At 38.6% G+C, this 24,505-nt stretch overlaps 1 protein-coding gene across 8 annotated transcripts in view; it reads right to left on the bottom strand.

Annotated features, from left to right (window-relative positions):
- SH3KBP1 (SH3 domain containing kinase binding protein 1) overlaps positions 1-24,505 on the bottom strand; it is a 327,120-nt gene that overhangs the window by 9,217 nt on the left and 293,398 nt on the right. For all 8 annotated transcript variants that reach the window (XM_075913587.2, XM_075913595.2, XM_075913614.2 and 5 more), the window contains 3 exons: positions 23,043-23,205; positions 18,867-18,952; positions 1,633-1,742 (listed from right to left, as the gene is read on the bottom strand). In XM_075913587.2, the coding sequence (XP_075769702.1) occupies positions 1,633-1,742; positions 18,867-18,952; positions 23,043-23,205 (359 nt within the window). The remainder of the gene's footprint in view (positions 1-1,632; positions 1,743-18,866; positions 18,953-23,042; positions 23,206-24,505) is intronic.

The raw sequence follows: 24,505 nt of genomic DNA, 5'->3' as shown, positions 1-24,505 counted from the left end.
CAACTGAAACTGACCAGTGGCTGACTTGGGGAAGCCGGGGGCAGAGCACCCCAGCTGCTCTGCCCCCGGCTTCCCAAAGTCCTCCACCGGTCAACAGCGGCTGACTTGGGGAAGCCGGGGGCAGAGCAGCTGGGGTGCTGCCGGGTTGGTCCGGCACCCTCTGGGTCCTAAAGGTGCCAGATTATCGGAAGTTTACTGTAGCTATTTCAGAAGAGGCGTTATTCCTTGTGGAATGAGGTTTACAGAAGCTGGAATAAGCTGTCTATTATTTCAAATTTATTTTGAAATAATGGAATTGCTGTGTAGACACATCTTAAGTGATAAGTGAAAGAGACTGTTATTTGGAAATCACATTATTATATGTCATTCTTATAAATGAAAAAATCATGTGCAGCTACAGAAATTTTCTGTTCTCCTTCTTGTTCTGTCCTTTCAATTCCATCTTTTCCTGTCTATAATTTTCTTTTTAAATTTTCTTTAATTGTTGTTACTGAACTTATCTGACTGTACACTATACCAATCAAATGTTTAATATTTGAAGATGTCAGGGAGTGTCTTTTGATTTTTCAGCTCTATTAAACAGTGACCATGGGCACAACCAACAGATCATTTAGATTCCTTCACCTGAGAGATACAATTTATTAAGTCATAATTGATGTTCAAGTGGGTTATAAGACATAGAGCATTCTGTCTATTGCCCCTTTCTATTTCTTTCTTGTGGTGAAAAAGAGAGGTGAGTTTCATCACAGTAACTATGAGCCAAAAATAACAGCTCTTCTAGAAGAGACAGTAAAATATGAGAGAAAAAAAACCCATTCAAACAACTTGTAGGTGCCTGGACAATTACATTTAAACGCATGGTTCAATGTGCAGAAGCACTGCAACTGCCATATTATTATGGTACCATGCTATATAAAGTGTGTGTGTCATTTATGAGTTCCTTATATGAGGCTCACACAAAGAAATTCCCTTTAGTCTGTGACACTCTCTAGTTTCCAGGGATGTATATGTTTGCAAACAGGAAAGATGAGGGATTTTGGTATATTTATTTGATTTACCATTTAAATAAAAATGTTTTCTTGTAATCATAATAATCAAGGAAGAATGTAACACCTTTTGGCAAACAACTAGCACATGCAATTCACTTTGCTTGAAATGTTGATACTTTGTTCCGGTGTATTTTATTGCCAATATAGCACCGAATTCAACTTGTATAATCTGACAGTTGGGGTCAGTTAAAAAACCTCCTTAAAAGACCAAGGAAAAATTCTCCTTGGGAAAATGTTTAGCAAGTACTTAACACCTAGAGTGCAATCTAGTCGATTCCAATAATTCTCATGAACTATTTTTTTATTAGCTCCAATCATGCTTGGCAGGGATGATCTAGTTGTGTCTCCAGAGTAGGTAAAACTTTTTGGCAGGGAAATTTTTAAAAATTATATTTAAAATCATGGCAGAATTTTTAAAAAGGGCTCCCTGAAAAGCACTTCCAGCACCTCATTAATACGAGTGACGCAGCTGAGTAAGCATAAATGAAAGGACTGAACAACACAGATACTTACCAAGAAAAGGAAAAGGAAAAGAAATTCAGAAAATAATTTTAAAAGAAAAGGAAGAAAAAAATGAACGTACAGATGTGAGTGACTGGGATGGAGGTCGTCTGCCAGTAGCTCTTGGTCTGGTTGTAGTTGGATGACTGAGCTTCTCAGCAACTGGTACTACAGAGTCAAAACCTTCCAGATCTTAAAAACAAAAATCACATAGAGAATGAGTCTCAGAATTGACTCAAAGAGAAACAAAATGAATTTATCTTAAATACAAAACCAAACTTCTGCCTTGGTATATCCCAAAGAAATTAAGTCCCTGTTGCATCATGTAGCTTCTGTTACTTTTTCAGAATGTAGCTAACCCTGTGTTTTTTTTAAACCCAGAGCAACTGAAATCTAGGCTCTTTTAGCTTGTGCCATGCATGCTTGCTTGCTTTTTTGGATCAGTTATAATCCAGCATGGAAAGAGTACACAAGCCTTTTTTTTTTTTTTTTTTTTTTGGCCTAGCAGAGTAGTTAAAACTGAATGACAGAACTGTCCCAGTTATGTGAAACATAAAATGCAGCTGTAAAATTACCTTATTGCTGCTAGAAAGGCTAATCATTTTTCTCTTGAGAAATTTGAGGCAGAAAATAGTATGCATATTCTCCCAACATCTGTATCGCTCATTTTAAATCTGCACTACAGCATTTGATAACGATCACTAATTGACAGTTATCATTAGACCAGATTTAATAACAATTAAAAGAAAACATCTCAGACTCCTAAAACATTATAGGACCCAGAATAAGTAGACTCAGAAATGGGAACCTGGCTTAGCTTTATGTGACGTGAAACACACTGATAGAGTGTTTACTGAATTCAGCTACATGCTAGTACTGAGGGAGGTGTATGACACTTCAAAGAATATTACTGCTCTTGAACTCATTTGAATCAGATGGAATAACATCACTCTTTTATTTTATAAACAACACTGTTTCAGCCATCTCTACTGCAATTGTTGCATGAAATAGATTTATCGCCCCTGTGGCCCCCCTATTTTATCAAATTATTGGAATATGTGATTCAAGAAACAACTTGATAAAAACACCTTGACTATGAACCAAAGTCTGCAAATCCTTCATTATATATATATATATATATCAAAGAGTTAAATGGGATTGGTATTCAGACCTAGTAAAAGAGCAATTAATCTTCTGCAGCTCAAGCTATGTTGATATAATACACAAGGGTAATCCTCTTAAAATGACAGATAATAGAAAATTAAGACCCATTACATGGATAAACTATTTCACATGAAGTAGAAAGGCCAAAATGATTTCAGGTACTCAGAGATTTGGTGACTAGAAGTTAAATGGTATTTAGATTTTAAACTGTGTATCTCTGGTTCAGAAATATTACTCCAGAATCCCCGAGAAGGTATGTACACTACTTTTAATAACCTTTTTGGAGTGTAAAGATTATTCTCCTCACAGTTTTACAACAACTTAGGAACAACTCTTCCTACGCTCAACAAATAACCACCCACCTCTAATGAATATGCCTCGTCTAGCACATCTGTTGTTGGATCTTGTAATCTACACGCAAGTCTTGCCACTGTGGCATGTTATACATTCTGACACTTAGGATCTGACAGTCTATAGTTACAAGTTCATCTTTGCAAGGTCAGGTGATGCAATGGGCCACCGTGAAAGAGATTATATTAAACTTTAAAGGTCCAACCAACCAGAATATATCTGAAATCACTCCTTTGCCCACTAGTGTTGCTTTTTGTTAGGTGTAATTTATTTTATCTGGAAATCTTAGTTCAAATGTGGCATCTGAATTTCAGCAATGCCTCACTTCAATCCAGTTTTCCAGCTGAAGGGAATGAGGCACAATGAAGTTAAGTGACTTGCCTAAAATCACACAGTTAATGAGTTGCCCAACTTGAATTAGAACCAATGACATATATTTTAACCACTATACACAACTCTGCCTAAAGATTTAAAGATAGGGAATAAAAGTAAATTCTGACCCTCTTGATTCTAGGGATGTAACAGTGTAATTGATTAACTGATAAGCAAATTCTTATTGGATAATGCTATTACATGTATTCCCCGCCCCCTCCAGTAAATTTTTTAGCAGGCTGGCCAGCAGCCCAGTTCAGTCGCAGCTTGTGGTGGATCTGGGATTTACCCTTACCCTTGCTGCGGCTCTGCATTTAAAGCCCATTAGGAGCCGCGTGGGAAGGCAGCCCGGCTCAGTTCCAGTTCACGTGGGATCTGGGACATACCCCCACTGCGGCTCTGCATTTAAAGTGTAGTAGGAGCTGGGTGGGCAGGCAGTCTGGCTCTGTTCTGGCTCATGATGGGTCTGGGAGCTCAGACCCACTGCAAAACAGTGGCTGCTCCCACCTTGCACTGCTGCCTCTGTATCTGAGGCAGCAGCATAGGGCAACAGGCAGCCAGTCTGCAAGAGGAGCTGTTTTTTTTAAACTGGCTCCCCTTGCAAACCAGCTCCTGCCTGGCACCCCATTCTGCTGCCTCTGATACAGAGGCAGCAGTGTGGAGTAGGAGGGGACTCCTCGGGATTGGGGCCGGATTACACTGGCTGCCAGCCCCACCCCAGGGACTACAGAATAGTCGACTAACCAATAAGAACTCATGAGGTTAATCGACTAGTCAATTAACCAATATTTAACATCCCTATTTGACTCCTCTCTTGTCCACCACTGAACTAAGAAAATACACCGACAGCTTTACTGTAATAATTGTCCTCTGTCTTGTAACTTCTGGCCAAAGCTCCACTGTTTTCTCTCTCTCTCTCTTTTTTTGTCTTATAAAAGATAATTATCTACTACAGGTAACTAACTGGACTGTCAAATAAATCAATCAAGGAAAAAGGGTGACATTAATTCAAAGTTGTGGTTAGATATAAAACGATTGATGAAATCAGCACTTTTCCTTTTTTAAGTGTAATATTGATGATCTTACCCATGAATTATTATCAGATGAAATCATCAAATGATTTAATTTCTTAACTAAAAACTAGCTAACAACAAATATACAAATAAACAACTGTACTAATGTTGTTTCACTACTGAGGATCATAACATATTAGACTTCATGAGGCACAGGGAGGAACCTAAGGAACTGTTCTGGTCTGGTCTATGTGATAAGGCAGCCCCACGCAGGGTGCACTCCTACAGCAGGCTGTGGCACGACACATGCACCCGCCTCAGTTTCCCACCTTCAGAGTCCCCCACAGATAGTCTAAACCAAGTCTTTTTTAGTACAGTGGGCCCTTGCAGAGTTGACAGATTACAAAATAATGCTCTGAGAACATAAACCATAGCAAAATAGGTTCCAATACCAAGTCCCACATCCATGGTCCAAAAAGAACATCAAATAGAGCTCTTGTATCCTACATCATGCTGTCCAGCATGGCTCTGGTGTGTCTCATCATGCCTCACTCACAACCTTCTGTTTCTCTCCCCTTGCAACTCTCTGGCTCAGAGAACTAGCAGGCCTCACATCACCTTCTTCTGCTTTCATCTTCTCTCTGGCCATGGCTTTCTGCCTCAGGAAGGATAGCAAGCTAGCACCTCCATGGGGTCCCCAGCCTTTCAGTATCCTGGATTAGGCAAAGTAGCCAACTAGCCACTTCACTGGATCCTGCCCTGAGCCTTTTTCAGCCTGCTGGCACTGGCTCTTGAAGTAGGCCAGTCCCACCACTCACTTCCTGATAATCCCTCCCTCTTAACAGGGAGGCCTACAGAGAGTTTTCTGCTCTCTATAGCTTTCCCAAGACAACGCTTCCAATCTCTTAACTTCCAGACCTCCCTCTTTCTCAGTGGATCTCAGCTTCCCCATCCCCCATATTCTCTCTTACCATTTATAACCCCAGATACTGACCTTCTCCCAATTGGCCAAACTAGGAGCATCTGCACTGAAACCACACTACACCTGGTCTAGTTTCATTTACTGGGGCCAGCCACTAATACTATGCTAATTTAGCACAATCTTCCTTGAAATGTTCTGCTTGCTGTCCAAGAATAGTTGGTATGACCTCACCCTTTCAGTTAAAATGAAAAACATCAGTGCAAGAAATGTTCCCAGGTATACAGATTAAACCTCTCCAGTCTGGCACCATGAGGAACTGACCAGTGCCGAACTACAGAATTAGCTGGACCACAAGAGATCAATTTGTCTAGCAGCACTACCAACACTTCCACTGCTTACTGGGCTCTTAGAAGACATTTAGAGGTAAATTAGAACTAAATAACGGTATGGAACACCGAGAGCCAGGACTAGTAGCTGTAAACAAACTTTACAAGATCACATGAAACTTGGCCATACCCATGATAAGTGGACACCCAGCTAATTAAAATCATGCCGGACCATGGATGTTACTGGACCAGAGAGGTTCAATCTGTATTAGCACAGTAGGCGTCTTCCCATTACAGTATCTTTTAGGGACTATGAGGGTGGTGGGGGTGGTTCAAAAATGGTATTGCTTTCAAAACAGATCCACGTGGGAAAAAAATGGGATACAAGTTTTCAGCTTGGAAGGGATTTTTTCTCCTCAAAAAGGGACAAAAAAAGTTAAGCCATTTTACCAAGTTGTCAAGAAATAGGCTATGGTTTTAAGCTTGTTTCAAAACGGTTTTGATTGTTTTTTTCCTTCTTCTTTCGATTAAGTATCTTTGTTGTTTTGGAAGAATAAAACAAAGTGATTTTTGCTTGAAAATTAATAATGAAAAGTGATCAATGGATAGAAGAATCAGTATTTTATTGTACTGAAATCTTAAAAGATAATAAGCATGAGAAATCCATATATGCTTGATGAGATAGAGATTAATGAAATATGTTGCATGTTAATTAATGCAAATTCAGTAAATACAGGTAATAATTAAAAAATTAAGAATCTAAGTATTGTTGAGGACTTTGAGTAAACCAAGATTATTATCTATGTATTTCTTTATGAAGGGCCAGATTCTCCCACTCTTTGCTCATCGTGAATAGTACTTGATTTTTGTAAGGAGTCTGCCATTGGTTTCTTATCATGAGTCAGGATAGCAGATCTCTGTCCATCATGAAATGCAGACTCACTCAATTTGAACACCAGTTGTTAACAATTCATTCAATTTTACCAGGAAGGCTTCCTGTTTCTACATCTACTGCATTTAGAATAACACAGATTGTATGTGAAACCTCTGCCAACCAAATCTCTAGTTTTGGGTGCAAGGATTTGGATACCAAAGGCACCACAATAATTAGATGATTTTCTTTTCTAAAGCAAATAGCTGCCTTTTCAGATTTTATTATGAATCTTGGATAGTTGAAAAGTGAATGCTGAAAGTTGCCATTTGGTACCCTGCTAAGCTCTGGGTCAATACTTTTATCAAGTTTTTACTTTTAAAGATTCTGAAGATGCTAAGAAAGTATTTAGAGGTAAAAAAACTGAGCTAAGTGAAAATAAATGGTTATGCTGCTTTAGACAATTTGGCACACATGGAGAGTGGTTTTCATTTCTGTTTTGCCACTTTTCCTGGCCCCTGTAAGATTAAGGAGTTAATTATTTCATGAATTATTATTATCTCCCTGATTACAATATTTACAATTCAAGACTATAGTTATGGGTAATCCTCAAAGGCTAACAAATATTACAGCTTAATGGACCCCTGCTAGTCTATTAATTTTGGCTGCTTTATATAACTGTTAGAGTACTGCATTGTGTTGGGGGATGCCAGCTGCATGTGGATTTCTCGTTTCAATATAATTCTCATTTTGCTCTCAGAGACTTTTTCTAGGTTTTACAGATGAGGTTGGCAAGGAATAAGGTGATCCAGTTATTTGCCTGAAGTCACAAAATGAGCAGATGGCTTAGCCAGGATTTATAAACAATACTATCTGTTTCATAACTCTTTCTTCAAGGGCTTTTACATATTGTGGAGTGGACTGTATCTTATTAGGGAAACTATTCCATTGCCACTACCTCTCCCATCCAAAATCACAGTGATGCCCCCTTTCATTTATGAATGTATATCAGTACTGTCTAGCAACTAGATATTAATTAAATGAAAAAAGCTTATCAGTCTATTTGTAACTGTCTTTCCATGCAATTTACTATGAGGAAAAAAGGAGTATGGCTAGCAGCACATGCCAGCTATCTCAATGACTCACTAGCAGGTGCTCCTAGTCTGAAAATTACTAATTTACTATATTTCAAGATCTTCTCTCCCCCCAGTTTTGATAAAAGAGCTTCCCTCTGTTACCTTATAGAAGAGCTTTTAAGAAATCTCATGCCAGTGCTACATTTTTCAGCAGCAATCAGTGAGTACTTCCGGGACACAGTCTTTCATAGAATCACAGAATCCTAGAACAGGAAGGCACCTTCAGAGGTCATCAAGTCCAGTCCCTTCCTCTCAAAGCAGGATCAAGCACCATCTAGATCATCCCTGACAGGTGTCTTTCTAACCTGCTCTTAAATATCTCTAGTGATAGATATTTCACAACCCCCCCCCCCCCCCAGTCAATTTATTCCACTTTTTAACCATCCTGACAGCTAGGAAGTTTTTCCTAATGTTCAACCTAGACCTCCTTTGCTGCCATTTAAGCCCATTGCTTCTTGTCCTAGCCTCAGATGCCAAGGAGAACAATTTTTCTCCCTCCTCCCTGTAACACCCTATTAGATACTTGAAAAACACTATCATATCCCGTTTTGAGTCTATCTTTTCTAAACTAAACATGCCCAATTCTTTCAGTCTTTCTTCATAGCTCATGTTCTCTAGACCTTTAATCATTTTTGTTGCTCTTCTCTGGACCTTCTCCAATTTCTCTACATCTTTCTTGAAATGTATTGTGTCCATAACTGGACACAATACTCCAACTGAGGCATAATCAGCGCAGAGTAGAGCAGAAGAATGACTTCTCGTGTCTTGCTCACTACATTTCTATTAATGTATCCAAGAATCATGTTTGCTTTTTTTTTGCAACAGTGTCACACTGCTGACTTATGTTTAGCTTGTTATCCACTATGACCCCTGGATTCCTTTCTGCAATAATTCTTCCTAGACAGTCGCTTCCTATTCTGTATGTGTGAAACGATTGTTCCTTCCTAAGTGGAGTACTTTGTATTTGTCCTTATTAAACTTTATCCTGTTTAGCTCAGATCATTTCTCCAGTTTACAAATTACTTGCAACCTCTCCCAGTTTGGTATCATCTGCAAACTTAATAATTATACTCTCTATGCCAATATCTAAATAGTTGATGAAGATATTGAACAGAACTGGTCCCAAAACAGATTCCTGTGGAATCCCACTTGTTATGCCCTTCCAGCATGAACCATTAATAACTTCTGTCTGAGAACAGTTATCCAGACAGTTACACACACACCTCAGTTGCATTTCCCTCATTTATTGATGAGAAGGTCATGTGAGCCTGTGTCAAATGCCTTACTAAAGTCTAGGTATACCACATCAACTGCTTCTCCCTTATCAAAAGGCTAGATATCCTATCAAAGAAAGCTATCAGATTGGTTAGACATGATTTGCTCTTTATAAATCTACACTGGCTGTTATCCATCACCTTATTATCTTCCAGATGTTTGCAGATGGATTCCAGAATTGCTTTGCTCCATTATCTTCCCTGGCAACAGAAGTTAAACTGACTGGTCTGCTCTTATTTCCCTTTTTATAGATGGGCACTATATTTGCCCTTTTCCAGTCTAACTTTTCTAAGTAATTTTTAATTTGTGCTTTTATTTTTACTTCTAAAACTACCCCATTTCCACTAGCATTCACTGTGTTAGGCATCCCGTCACCATCCATTTTCTTGATGAAAACTCAAACAAAGAAATCATTAAGCACCTCTGCCTTTCCAAGTTTCCTGTTATTATTTCTCCCTCTTCACTGAGCAAGGGGCCTACCCTGTCCTTGGTCTCCCACTTGCTCCTAATATACCTGTAGAACATCTTCTGGTTACCCTTTATACCTATAGCTAGCTTTAGCTCTTTTTGTGCCTTTGCCTTTCTAATCTTGTCCCTGCATATCAGTGTTGTTTGCTTATATTCATCGTTTGTAATTTGACCTAGTTTCCACTTTTTATACAACTCCCTTTTGATTCTGAGATCATATAAGATCTCCTGGTTGATCCGAGGTGGTCTCCTGCCATACTTTCTATCTTTCATACGCAGTGGAATAGTTTGCTTTTGGGCCCTTAATAAAGTCCCTTTAAAAAACGGCCAACTCTCTTCAGTTGTTTTTCCTCTTAGTCTTGCTTCTCATAGGACCTTACCTACCAGCTCCAGGGCCAGCTTGAGCCATTTCTGCGCCCCGGGCAGCGGACGCACGACGGATGCGCAGCTCCACCCCCGGGCGCACGACGCATGTGCGGCCCTACCCCCTGGCGCACTGCACACCTTACAGCTGCAATCGGGCGTGCGGCACCAGATGGCAGCTCTAAGGGGCACCGTGCAGCCCCCAGCCCTGGGCGAACGGATCCCTTTACAGCTGCCATCAGACGCCCCCCATAGGTTGGCACCCCAGGCAGCAGCTCAGCTAGCCCCCCCCTTAATCCGGCCCTGACCAGCTCTCTGAGTTTACTAAAATCTGCCTTCCTGAAATCCATTGTCTCTATTTTGCTGTTCTCCTTTCTACAATTTATTAGAATCATGAACTCTATTATTTCATGGTCACTTTCACCCAAGCTGCCTATCAACCAGTTCCTTCCTATCTGTTAAAATCAAATCAAGAACAGCTTCCTCCCCTAAACAGCTTTCTCAACCTTCTAAATTAAATTATCCAGCCCTACACAATGTGATTAAATTGGTGCCCCTATGACAGGGGTGGGCAATAATTTTTGATGGGGAGCCACTCCAAGATTTTGGGAAGTGGTCAAGGGTTGTACTCTTGCATATTAATGGAGAAGTTGCAGGGTCTGGGATGGAGTTTGGGTGCAGAAGGGAGTTTACAGTCAGGAATTGGGATTCAGGAAAGGGTGAGGGTTCTGGGAGGGCGTCTGGGTGGAAGCAGTTGTGACTTGGGTTCAGGGACTAGGGTGTAGGGGGTTTGGGTTTTGACCTTGGGCAAGAGGAGATTGTGACCTAAGGAAGGGGTGTGGTGTAGTGGGGGTGCTGTCTGCTCTGTGACCTGGGGTCCCCCTGCGCTGTGATGGGGGATTCTCACTGATTCTCCCAAATGTGTATTAACCCAGACACCCAGGCTCAGCCTCCCAGGGAGGGAGACAAAGGAAGGAAGGTGGAGACCAGCACCTGGCTGGGGGGCAGGGCTGGAAGAGAGTTTTGAGTTTCTGTTTGGTATCATGGAGGAAACAGCCTAAGCAACGGGCTGGGATTTAGAGGCCCAGTCTCCCCCATCTCAAGGGGGGGCTGAGGCATCCTAGGCCTGGCCCTGTAACTGGATTACATTTTTGCTGTGCTGTATCCTGGAGAAGCAATAAACTCCCTCAATTCTACTGGCTGGTGGAGTCTGTTCGTGCCACTACGGGGGTGCAGGAGGGGTTTGGGCTGTGACCTAGATCAGGAGGGGGTTGTGACTTGGGGCAGAGGACTGGGGTGTAGGATCGGGGAAGAGATATGGGGGCAGGAGGGGAGAGAGGGTTTGGGTTATGTGGGGTAAGGGTCAGGGTGCCAGAGGCAGGCTCTGCCTGGGAGACTTACCTGCTTGACTTCCAGCCAGCAGTCTTTCCAAACAGACTCCCTGCTAGCCCCACCCCCACACTGGCTGCACAGGACATGTGGTTTTTGAACAGCTAGGAGCCTGGTGGGTGGTTCCCAAGCTGCCTGTTAACAACAGGCAGCTCCTGTTGGCTGGAAACTATCTAATGGGATTGTGCTGGGGCTGGAAGCAGCGCACAAACCTTTTCCTCCCTCTTCCAGGCTCACAATGACCCACTTCTCAGGTGTGTGTGTGTGTGTATATACGTAGCAGGCAGGGGGTCCAAGGACCAGATCTGGTGGCATGGCAGGCCAGATCCAGTCCACGGAGGGTATTTTGCCCAGGCCTGCCCTATGCCCAACAGCAGCCTGGGAAAAGTGCCTGCATGATGTTTTTTTAGAGATGTGATTTTATAATCTTCAGCAACACATTAATGAACTTTTTTTAAAGGCAAATTTTAAACTAAAATCCTGTAGACTAACAGTAAATTCAGAAACTGTCTGTATATATCGGGAGTTGGCAAATTTCTGTTAAATGGCTTCATTTCCACTTCTATGGCTCTTTCACAGGTTCAATGTTCTGCTCAAAGGTCTGGCAGGCTTTTTCACTTTTAAGTTAACTAGATCCTGTCCGGAAGAAGCAGAGCCACAGAACAGGGATAGGAAGACGTGGATCAGTAGACATTAGGGGTGTCGCTAGACTACAGGGTTAAAAAAAAAAAAGCCTTTTTTTGAAAAAACTTCACCTGCGTCTAGACTGCAGCTGTAACAGGAAACTTGGAAATGGCAGAGATGCTTAATTTTGGAGAGGGTCCAGAGAAGAGCAACAAGAATGATTAAAGGTCTAGAGAACATGACCTATGAAGGAAGGCTGAAAGAATTGGGTTTGTTTAGGTTAGAAAAGAGAAGATTGAGGGGGGACAGGATAGCCGTTTTCAGGTATCTAAAAGGGTGTCCAAAAGGAGGAGGGAGAAAACTTGTTCATCTTGGCCTCTGAGGATAGAACAAGAAGCACTGGGCTTAAACTGCAGCAAGGGAGGTTTAGGTTGGACATTAGGAAAAAGTTCCTAACTGTCAGGGTAGTTAAACACTGGAATAAATTGCCCAGGGAGGTTGTGGAATCCTAATCTCTGGAGATATTTAAGAGTAGGTTAGATAAATGTCTACCAGGGATGGTCTAGACAGTATTTGGTCCTGCCATGAGGGCAGGGAACTAGACTCGATGACCTCTCGAGGTCCCTTCCAGTCCTAGTATTCTATGATTCTTTCGAAAGTAAATCTAAAGAATGCGGTAGTTTTTTGATCACGGTAAACCTCCTTTTACGAGGAATAACACCTTGTTTCAAAAGTTCTCTTTGCAAACTGTACTTTTTCAAAAGAGAGTGTCTAGACTCTTTCAAAAAGCAGCTCACTTTTTCGAAAAATCTGCTTGTAGTCTAGACGCTCTCTTTCAAAGAGGCTTGTAGTCTAGAGGTAGCCTAAGATCCAGTAGTGCCCCAAAGTTTGGGTGCCATATGCAGCTGTACACAGGTAAGGATGGCTCTGAATACTTAGGTGTTTTTTGTTCATAATTTTAGAGATCCTTCAAACCTACAGAGTAAAGAGGATAAAGACAAGATAAACACTGAACAGATTTTTTCTCTTAGATCCATGCGTGATCTCTGCCAACTCTCATTATTTTATTACGATTCTCATGACATTTAGTGTTTTTTTAACGCCCTGATTTGTGAAGTCAAGTGGATGTGTGATGATTTCAGCCTTCAGTCTTAAAGAAAAAGAAAGTTTCTAGCCCTTGTGGCAGTGGAGAAAATGTCCAAATGTGACCCCAGTGTACCATAAAGGCTAAAAAAGCAGAAGGCAAATAAAACAACACACACTAAATCTATCATATACCTCATTCTTGGCCAATCTCATGATTTCTGAGCATTTGGGGTTGGCAACACTGTTACAGTTCATTATTTCCTGAAAGGTACAGAGACTACTTTTTGTGTGTGGATTATTGTGTGATTCTACTGAATATATTTTAAACAGTAAATATTGGCAGATTACCATTTAAATTACTTTCAATAATAGAAAGAAACATAGGTCACATTTTGGGTTTAAAAACCTTCATGTAATCTTTTAAAGAGGTATATAATAATTCCTCACTCAAACAGAGGAAAAACTTCTACTTTAATTATTGATTGGAATTATTTTGTAATTCTCTGAAACCAGAATTAGAACTTCATTTGCTAACAGTTTTCTTTTGTCATGAGCCTCCAAAAATATCATTGTTATAAAATATATTGTATTCCTGAGGGCAAGCAGATTGATACTTATTGATCCAGGCAAGTAGGAACTATGGGTGGAATTTAAAAAAAACAGATTACCTTAAATTGGTACAAAATTGCCATATAGACAAGATGTGAATTTAAATCACTATATTATATCAGTATAACTTCTCATCTGCACACACTTATTCCAGTTGTGATGGCCTGGGAGACCTGTTTATGTTCAACATATGAATTCTGTTTGATGCTATGATCCCTCTGGCTGTCCTTTGCTGTATTCTTGCGGCATATTTATTGTGGTAAATAGAAGGGGACTTCTGCCAGGGTGTCTGCTTCTGAATGGGAAAATCATTAAAGATAATCATCAACTGAATAAAGTCTAGCCTAGCAGAACACTGAGGTGGTTGCAACCTACATAAAAACCAGTTCTTTCCAACTTGTCTGCAGAATGGAAAGAAAATAAGAACAAAGAATCAAGATGTTAGCACTGCCTTTAAAACCATTTCTGGGTCAGAAATGCAAATGGGGACTTGGGCAGGAGTAAATGGAGACACTATGATTCAGAAGAGACGCTTGATCTGGAGGAGTGAGGTCCAGGAGAGGGGACGTGACACCCTGAAAAAATACTAACTCCCAAAGAATGCTCAGGAGTATTCTGGAAATTGAGGCGAAGAATTGCACACAGGGGGTATGTCTAGACTACAAGCCTCTTTTGAAAGAGATCCACTAGATAGCCACAAGAATTTCGAAAAAGCAATCCGCTTTTTCAAAAGAGAGCACCCAGGCAATCTGGACGCTCTCTTTCGAAAAAAGGTATTCTTCCTCTTAAAAGTAGGTTTACCAAAACTGAAAAAAATGCTATATACTTTCCATTTAATTTCAAAAGAACATGACAGCAGTCTAGATGCACGTGAAGTTTTTTCGAAAAAAGGCCACTTTTTTCCGAAAAAACTCGGTAGTCTAGACACACCCAGGGTGTCTTAGTTTGCATTAACTGTATACATCTTTTGTGATGTCTAAACTAAAGAGTGAATGATTTAGAAATCCAAAATCTACACTTCAAATTCCACAACAGCACAACTACACTGATGTAACAGCACCACTGTAGTGCTTTAATGAAGATGCTCTACTTCGATGGAAGAGCGCTCTCTGTACGTATAGTTAATCCACCTCTCTGAGAGAAGGTAGCATTGTCAATGGAAGAAGCACTTCTTCCAACATAGAGCTGTCTACACAGGATGTTAGGTCCGTAAACTATGTTGCTCGAGGATGTCAACTTTTTACACTTCTAAGCAACGTAGTTATACTGATATAGATCTTTAGTGTAGACCAGACCTAAGACAGTCTGATAAAGGCCACTTTTATATCGGAATAAAAGTCTTTACAGATGGTATAACTATAGTTGCTTAATTGTACTGGTATACTTATACTGGCGCAATTGAAAATATTTCCCACAAAGACAAGCCCTTATTGGCTCATGAGTCTATTGAAAGTCAATAGGTGTTTCTGAAAACCCCACTTTGTATATTTTACTTCAGACTAGCTAACAGTTTAAAGATGTTATTAAATGGTCCTTCTGCTGTGTAACATGGAATGATGACACAATTAAATGGATGTATTGAATATAAAGACCTGATAAACAGAAACCAGTTATTGATTGATAATGCATGCATAAAACATATAAATGAGACAACCCCCCTCTAAATGGAATTTTATTGGTTTATCAGAAATTGTAATGATTATGTTTTTGATACAATATTAACATACCGTGATAGAAAATATTGCACCATATCTACCCACTAGCAATTAAAAAATATCATCAAAATGCATAACAGTGGTTCTACAGAATGCATGTTATTCCTTCTTAACAAAGCAAATGTCAGGATAGAAAACAGATGGAAAAAAGCCTTACCCTCATCAAGTGAAGAAGAGTTACCCATGGTAAAGAGATGTAAATGGGAAAAGCTTGATGAAATATGAGTGGAAAGGAAAAGAAAGGCATCACTACAAATAGGGGGGAAAAAAGAAAAAAAGAAGTGAGGAGGAAAGGAGAATGGTTTGGTTTTCATACTCCTTACTGTATGTCTAACTAAAATACTGTATTTTGTAAACCAGCCTTCTCCAACACATTTTTAAAAGATTGTCTGTACAAGTAAACAATGGTAAAAAGGGTGTTAATAGTTGTAAAGTAAGATCTTCACTTTACTGATAATTGAATTAAAAAGACAGTAATAAAATCAAACATATTCCATCAGCTAGTCTCTCAATTTACTACGATTGGAGATAAACAATACGGGGGCTTGTTTTCGCTAGCAAATTACATCAGTTTTGGAATATGACTTTGAGGAGTTGCATTAAGATGATCCTGACCTTAACTTTCAGTCTGTATAGAGAAGGACAAGTCATGGATAAATCCAAATGAGAGTAGGGTTTACCCCAGACCATGTAGAACATGATGTGTGTCTGTCTAAACAGATCACAAAGTCGGCATCAGCATGGTGTTAGCTAACTATTCAAGGTTAACTTCCATCTCAATATAATTTGCTAATGAAGACAAGCCCCTTTGTAGATTTAGTATCTATTGAAATATTTCTATTGAAATATAACTTTCTGGTATTACAACATTAACTGAATTGTACAATATCAATCTAGTGAAGCTCAAGCAATGGCAATTCAGTTATAATTTGTGTGCCAATACTCAACACCTCTCTGACAGAGTACAGTAGAACTTTGCTGATAGTTGGAGTGCCCCAGTGAAGTGTAGGAAGGTTTCAAAATTCCCAGTGCCCAGTGCTGAAGCACCATCCTACGCATAGCACTTTGTAGCATTATGAAATTGAACTGAGCCACATCTGACTAACTACTGCTGTTCCTCCTCCTCCTCAGTGCCCCAGAACAGCTTTGTTTAAGCTATTGTAGAAATGGGAAGTAACCCAGTGACCAAGATGACAGCGAAATGGGTATGCAAGAGCTATGAGAAGGGCCATGTAGGGTTCCTCCTCTTCAACAACTACTCCTGCAACAGCTACAGTCTCTGCTTGTACGTTTTCTATGGTACTGAGCCCAACTTTATTGGAAGCAAAAGGGAGCAGGTGGAAGCTGTCCTCTTCCTCAGAGCTCATTAGCATGTACAATAAAACCTGCCTTAGAGACAATCTCTGAAGACAGACTATCTGTCCCACGTTACTACTTGCAGAAGCTACAGAACATCACTTCTCTCGGGCATGCAAACCTTCGAAGAGAGATCACCACTTATAAGTGGCCACTTTTGCTAACTCCCATGAGTAGTCACTTTTTTTTGTTTTATAAAATTAAAACAGTTTTGGTAATACTCACTACCTTACATTACACATATCTCAATTTAATTCCCTTTGACCTCATGCTGCCCATTAACTCAATGCTTTTAAAGCCATCTCCATTCTCTACGGTTTTTACTTAATTTATTATCACCAACATTTCATCACTTTAGCGTGTCTTCCTCTCACAAACGATTAATCTATAAAATAACATGGGCCCCTAGGAAACCCTATGAAAAGAATTCCTCTCCACTGTAAGGAGCAATCTCTTACTACAACCCACTTTAGCCTACAAAGTTTTAATCCATCACAGAACAGTTTCTTAAAAATCCAAGTAAATTATGAACTCTGGGGCACCTTTCAGTCCCAACTTAATAATTTTTTCTGTGAACTCTAATAGGCTCTAAAGTCATGTCTTGGTGATGTCCTGTATGTTTAACAGTACCAGGTTATTTTTATCTAAGTGTTCATGCTATTCTATCATTAGACACAGTTCTTTCCACTAAAGTTATTGGTAACTCAGTGCCTAAAACGTTAAATAACATGTTGCAATTATGATTTGTTTATTTTTGTGTTCAGTGCCCTTGGGTGATATTTGTTTAATTTGCTTCTGTTCTCCCTACCAGCCCCCACCTCAGAAAATAAAAAGTCTGAATGGTTCCGGAAAAGAGCAGAAATTTACTAGTTGTCCCATGATAGCCATTTTTAAAAATCGGTTTTTTTATCACATCAAACAACCCATTAACCATGTTAGGATACATATATCACACCATTATATGCTATTTGCTGGTACAACATTTTCTCCCTCTAATACACAACCGCCTACCAGCTTTGAATTAAATTTACAAACATTAATAATAAAAGCTAGCAATATTAAATGATGAAATTGATTGCATTTCCAAATTATACTGTTGACTTATACTGTAGACTTTCAAAACAGTTCATGCAGTTTAATTGTAATGTGTTTCGCTATGTTTACTTTTTTAAAATAAAAAAATATACTATTTACTCCTTTAGAACATGTTTGCTACAATAGAATACACTGACAGTAACAAATTCAAAAAGCTGATACATGAGTACTGAGAGCAACAATATAGGTCACTTTCACAAACCTAAGAAATTATTTGTGTGGTTGCTTTTTATATTTTAAATTCAAATATTACATTTTTATATATAAAATAACATTTTTTCTTTCAAGTCCAGAGAAAAGGCAGACTTGTTGATGAATGCATAATATTATATTTTACCAAATGGGCTAATATTCATGTGTTCTATTTTAAAAAAATCAAAATAACTTTATATGCTATCAATGAGTTCTAGTAATGGTTACATTCAGAGTACAAATATTCTACCTCTTACAAAAACATGTCTGCTGCCACACAGTTGTTACCAAACTGAGTGACTGGAGCAGATGTCACTGGACTACTTCCACATAAAAGTGACTCTGTCCCTGGGTTTGCTTTCAGAAATAAACAAGAATCAGAACACCTCACTTTCAACACCTCCATTACAACAATATCCCACTCATGAACATCTTTTACAGATTTCAAACTTAGCAATGGAAAAAAATTAAAAATAATTATCTTTACTCCTCTTCAAGGTGACACAACTGTAAATGTTTTAGGGATATCGATTAATTATCTTAATTCAAGGTGAGTTCATGTTCATTTTAAAACTGAACAGGCATTTCCTTTAATACTTATTTAGCAAAACTGATTTTTTTAAAATTAGTCTCTATTTCCCTTGTATTTAAAAATGTAAAAATTATTGGTATCTACACCTTTAACACACTGTAAACACAGAATATACATTAATCTTTACTTTACCAAAATATAGTACAATTATTCATTTGGCCTAAGCAATTTCTTCAGGTTTTTAACAATAAAATCAATTTCCCATGCCAAATAAATCTGTTTCATATTTGTTTTTTCTTTAAAAAGTTTATGCAACAATAGGAACATGTGATTAACTTTGCATTTAAAATTCAGTATGAACCCATTCACTACTTCTTGGAGCAGAGCAAGTGCCACCAAAACGCAGATATCTACACCATAACTTTGTTAGAAGAACTACAAAAACACAGCAACTTACCAATGTCACTGCTTCTTTCTGAGGAGTCCTTCTCCAAGGTTCCAGATACCGTACTGCCCACTAACTCTACTTTTGTACTCTCACTCCTACGGTGAAAAAAAGAAAAGAGAACATTTATCAGAGTTTGTCTGTGGGTTACAATAATATTGGCAGCTTCCCGGGGTTACACTAAATTGCCAGCTTGCAATTAATAAAAAGGAATGTGTTCCTCCTGTATAGTACAGAATTATTACGACCTGTCACAGAGAGCCATCTCTAGTAAGCAGACATACTGCATGGATTAACCTTATCTCATTTCTCTTTTAACACCTGTCAAAAAGCTATTTTAGACACAGTTGTGTCCTAAATTATTCCTCAAATACTCACAGCATCTCAATATGAAGGAAATCTAAGGGCAAAGGGCTACCCTTCAACAGCTTAATTTTAGTTGCTTACAATTAATAATTAAGGCCTATATATATTATATATGGGAGAACCACAAATCTGTAGATAAATGGATGAAGAGAAAAAATGTCAGGCTGGGATAATGAGATCTAGCAGTCTTCCATTCTGTTCATGGAAACAGTTTCCTCTTCGTGGTAAGTGTCTCTCACTAGAATAGGGGTTCCCAGGACAAATTTGTGGTGCCTCAGAGTGCAGCCACTAATAGTGCTCTCACACTTTCCCCTAAATTACTGAATTAGCATTAGGAAAAATAAATAACTATTTACAATATACACATCCAAATTATTGCAACGCATGTATCGCTAGCTAGTAAGTCTGATGTGAAAAGTGAAACTAACACACATACAAGTACCATTTTTCACAACAGAGTTACTCAGCCCTGGCAAATCTGGAGTCAAATGAAGTCCTGAGAGGGGAATCAAGGGACACAGCAGAGAGATGGAATCTGAAGCCTCATGACCAAAGCTTGAAGACCTATGGCTGGGGCCTGAGCATGGAGCCAAAAGCCTGAGCCCAGCCGTACCAGGAGGATAAGGAACTCTCTGGCTGCCTGCTCCTCCAGCACTATGCCCCAGGTGTCTCCAGAGAAGGGCAGGGCCAGTCCCTCCTGCCAATCCCAGCAACCAACACTGAGGCAGTGCATCCAGGAGCAACAGAGAAGGGGAGGAGTTGCTACTTTGCCCCTCCTTCCATCACAACCCAGGAGGTTGTGGCCACAAGAAAAGCCCCTGGCGGTGACGCTGGCTCCATATGAGAGAAACTGCACTAGAAGATGAAGATTTTTGTATTATTCATCCCACTCTATGGTTTCATGGATGTCCCCCAACCAAGTAACTGTAGAGTGAAAATTTCTTCAGCATTAGAACATGACAGAGGAATGATGATACTTTACATGGGGGGGGGGAGGGGCTGAAATTTTTAAAAGCAACAGGGATTCAGTTATGAGTAACCCTGCTTTTCCTTCCATGCATAAAAGCGCAACAATCACATACCGATTAAGTCTATCAAAGTAATATGGCCATTCAGAGAGAATAAAATGGGATTAGCAGTAGGAGCACATGGTTATATTGCACAGGTCATACACAACATCTTTGTGAATATTTACTATGAGAATTCAAGACAGCTTTAGTGCACTTTATGGAATAAAATGTGTATTATAGTCATGGAATATTTCCCATATTATGGCGAGGTTGACGATACTGCTTAATTCCCACAATAACTGTCACTAATGTAACAATATATTAAATACTATAATAGTGTTATATGTACATGTCTGCACATTTTGGGAAAATGTGCCAAATATATAGCTGTCCCTGTTACTAATGACCTAGATATTTAGTGTGTTTCTTAAACTAGTAGTATTAGATATTAATAAATTAGAAATAAAGCATGATCTCTTAAAGATTTTGCTCCTTATTATTCACTAGCAGATTCAACCATATACCACCTGTTTGCTTCTGGTGGTATATTCTGGCAAAGGATGGTTTAGATTTTATTAATGATGACAGATTTATAAGCATGAACATGGCAGTAGCTATTAGAACTGTTCAGACTAAAAATGCTGTAATAGATACAAAGTTTAGAAAGTCTTGTTGAAAACGAAGAAATTACAAAAAACTGGATGCAAAGAGATAGCACTACCGTACATTAAAGAGAATATTTAAGAATGTTAAAAGATAAAAAAAGTTGTTGATCTGTAAAACAAGATCATATTTATGAAATATTACATTGACAGGGTATCTCTAAAGATGAGGAAACAGAAGAAATTAAGACTAGAAATTCCTGGCACACTAGATTAGAAAGATACTGATGATAAATGAGGATGTTCAGAATTATCTACTTGGTCAATAAAATTCTCTCTCTCTCTTTTTTTTTTTTTTTTTTATTATAATCGCTGGAAAAAATGTATAACAAACTAACAGTCCTGGTGGCAATCCTAACAACTGCCCTAACTTGTCCTCCCTTCGATTTCTTTGAAGAGACATATTTAACGGAAGAGTACTAGTTGGAAGTGTTCTGAGAAGGAGGTGCATCTTAATGCTGTTTTGCTGGGGTTATATATTATGATTTTTGGGTTGGAAGATACTGAAGCTGAACTTGATGCTGGACAGGATTTGTCCATCATACACACATGAAAATTTATTATAGGGTTGCTCCCAGGGATGCTGGACCATTTTTTATAGTGGGGGTGCTGAAAGCAGAAACCATATATTTGGTTGTAATAACTGCTTCAAGCCACTAGGTGGTGCAGCACCCTGGTTACTCAGATCTTGAGTGCTCAATTTCTGGCACAGACCTTTTGCCATTTGTATAGCTTTCTGCTATTACAATCCTTCATATTAATCTCCAATAGATGACCGTGGAAAAAAAACCTTTCTTCAGACAAACATATCTCAGAAAAAAAGGGCAAAATCCTGGGTTCAAGTGTCAACTCACAGATAATATGTGTCTTGTCTACAATAGAGACCTGAACTACTGGTAACTGGTGTACCAATAGAGCAGCGTGTCCAAACAAGTTAAGATGTCTGGAGACAAGTCAATTGCAACTTTGTTCCACATCCAAGCTAGTTGCCATGGCCTTCTTGGTACCTAACTCATAAGTCCTTGAAGTCCTATCCAGCTTCCAAAAGAAAATTATTTTATTTAACTGAAAAAACTGCTTTTTATTACAAAATATAAAACAGCCCATGAAACCCATGAGATGTAACACATACACACACACACAAATTAGAATTGACTCTGCTAACCAACGGCAACAGAAATCCAAGGGGAATTTTATTAAAATGCATCATATTTTTCCCTTAGACGCTGCAAAATTATTGTACTCCGCACTGTAGGAGTTCTATTTTTATTTAATATTTTAATTGGCCCAAGTCTTACAGATCTCAGTATAAGATACCAGAAAATACTTTCAAAATATTTATTAGTTCATTAAACTGAAATGACTGAAAAAATAATCTCCTGCAAGCTACATTTAACAAAAACATCACTTTTGCCCTATTTTTCCAAGTTTCTGAGTTATCCAAATAATTAAAAGACTGTTTTATATATTTCACTATATGAATGTCTAGCCTTATTCGTATAAAATGTTCTCTCAAATTGTATCCTGTTGCAAAAGAGACCCTTGATAACCCATTATTTTAAATTAGCTAATAAAATAATGAGTGGTAAAACCTTTAGCATGTGTAGCATTTAAAGGGGCAATATCAACTTAACACATTTTTTTATTAAAAAAATCTGCCAGTTACTTTTACATGTAATATTTACTTCCATAAGAGATTAGAGAATTAGATATTTCTTTCTTTTTTCTTGTGTGACATTCATAGTAGATAGCACTTTGAAGCTGGTTTCACTACCCTGGAGAGTAGAAAGAGGGCTTGGCTAATCTAGAGTTGTTGGTCTTGGTGTAACCTGAGTTAATAGAGTGCCATTGAACTTGAATTAGTTATCTTGGTTGTACATGCTAATGTACACAACCCACAAACTTTACAGCAGGAATAAATCTGTCAACTACGTAATTGATAAACAACTCAATTGCATTATAGTAGGATCAAAGTGTAGCTAAAGACAGTGTGACAGTATGATAGTTAAGTATTTAACCAGAGATCTTTACTATTATTTCAAAGAAAATTGTAACTGGAAATGAACAGCAACAGCTACAGAAAATCCACACTGTGAAATCTGCAACTTTCCAATCAACTGAAGAAACTCTGGGTAAATGGGAAAAAATACCTTGTATGAGACAAAGGCACAGCTGGTCTTTCTGGTCGTCTTGGGGGCATTGAACCAGGTCTGTTCAGAGAGTTCGTTTTGGGTGGTCGAGGTTTCTTTGGCGGTATAGCAGGAACTGAAGGCTTCTGCAAATCTACCAGTTTTTGCTCTCTTTCTGGTCTTTCTTTAAATCAATTCCCCCCCCCCAAGAAAGAACAAAGACCTTGTTAAGTGGAATTCACTGGCATACACAGATTTACAATACACGAAGGCAATGACTGTTCATTAAAACACATCTAAGAAATAAGTCTGCATTTTTCACTGTTCTGCCTTACTTCATTCTTTTGAGTATAAAATATTTATACATATATAAATATATAAAATGTCCTATATACATTTAAATAGTTTGAATCTACATTAAACATGATGTTGGCTGAAATGTGCAGACAATGTCTGAATCTGAGTGTAATTTCTAATTTTAAGAGTTAAAAATGTAGTATATAAATAACTATTAAAATAAAAGAATAGAGAATTATACGCTACGCAGAAACATTTTCCCAAAGTCCAACTTCATATAATTTTTACTTTGTAACACAATGTTCAGTTAGAAGAGTACAAAAATAAGGATAATAATGTTATATGTTCTTAATGCTCTGCCGAAACATTTCAATATCTTCTGAAAATGTATGCTGCAGGCATTTAATATAAATACATTTAAATTAAAAAGGAATCATCTTAAGATACTAGGGTCAAAATGTAACAACTTGAGGGACAACATTTAGATATCCAGATTTGTATTTAGGCATCTAAATAAAAGTGGCCTGATTTTTTACAAATGTGGGCAAGTGGAGCTACTTCTAAAAAATGAGCCTAATTTTTGAGATTCCAAGTTTCAAAAGTGGTTAGTTAAACTCATTACTTTTCCTAGGAAATTTTAAGTCTTTACCAGGCCAATGCCTGTTATTGCTAGGACGTCCATAGATTACATACAAATGAAATAGTCCCATTATAAAATATGCTGTAAATGCATATTAGAAGATGTAACTAGACATTTTTACCACTCTAGATTATTACTTCGGTGAAAACCTTGGCTCCATTGAAGTCAGTGGCAAAACTCTCACCCTTTATCTCTCATAACATACCAGACCCATCGGTGACAACATTGTCTCTACAATATGTTGTGAATAGAAACACAAACCTCTATGCATATACTGCAGAATATTACACAGAGGGAGGCTACCTCTTCAGAGGTTTTACAATACTAAGTTTGAAGGAATCAGGGACCACAAAAACAGCCATATGGCAATTTGTATTTGTTGATCATTCTAGCTGGGGAAAAAAAAAAAAATCAGATGAAATGGCAACATAAGTTCTCTGAAATGGTTGTCCCTGTGGATGATCCATGTTAGGTGTGTCGGCGCTTGGGACTTATAGTTGGAGATTTGTAGCAGCAATACCCCAATACCTCCCTCTCATCAGTGAGA

The sequence above is a fragment of the Pelodiscus sinensis genome, chromosome 1 (assembly GCF_052426305.1).
Source record: "Pelodiscus sinensis isolate ZL-2025 chromosome 1, ASM5242630v1, whole genome shotgun sequence".
Taxonomy (NCBI): domain Eukaryota; kingdom Metazoa; phylum Chordata; order Testudines; family Trionychidae; genus Pelodiscus; species Pelodiscus sinensis.
This window is presented reverse-complemented; position numbering and strand designations above follow the sequence as displayed.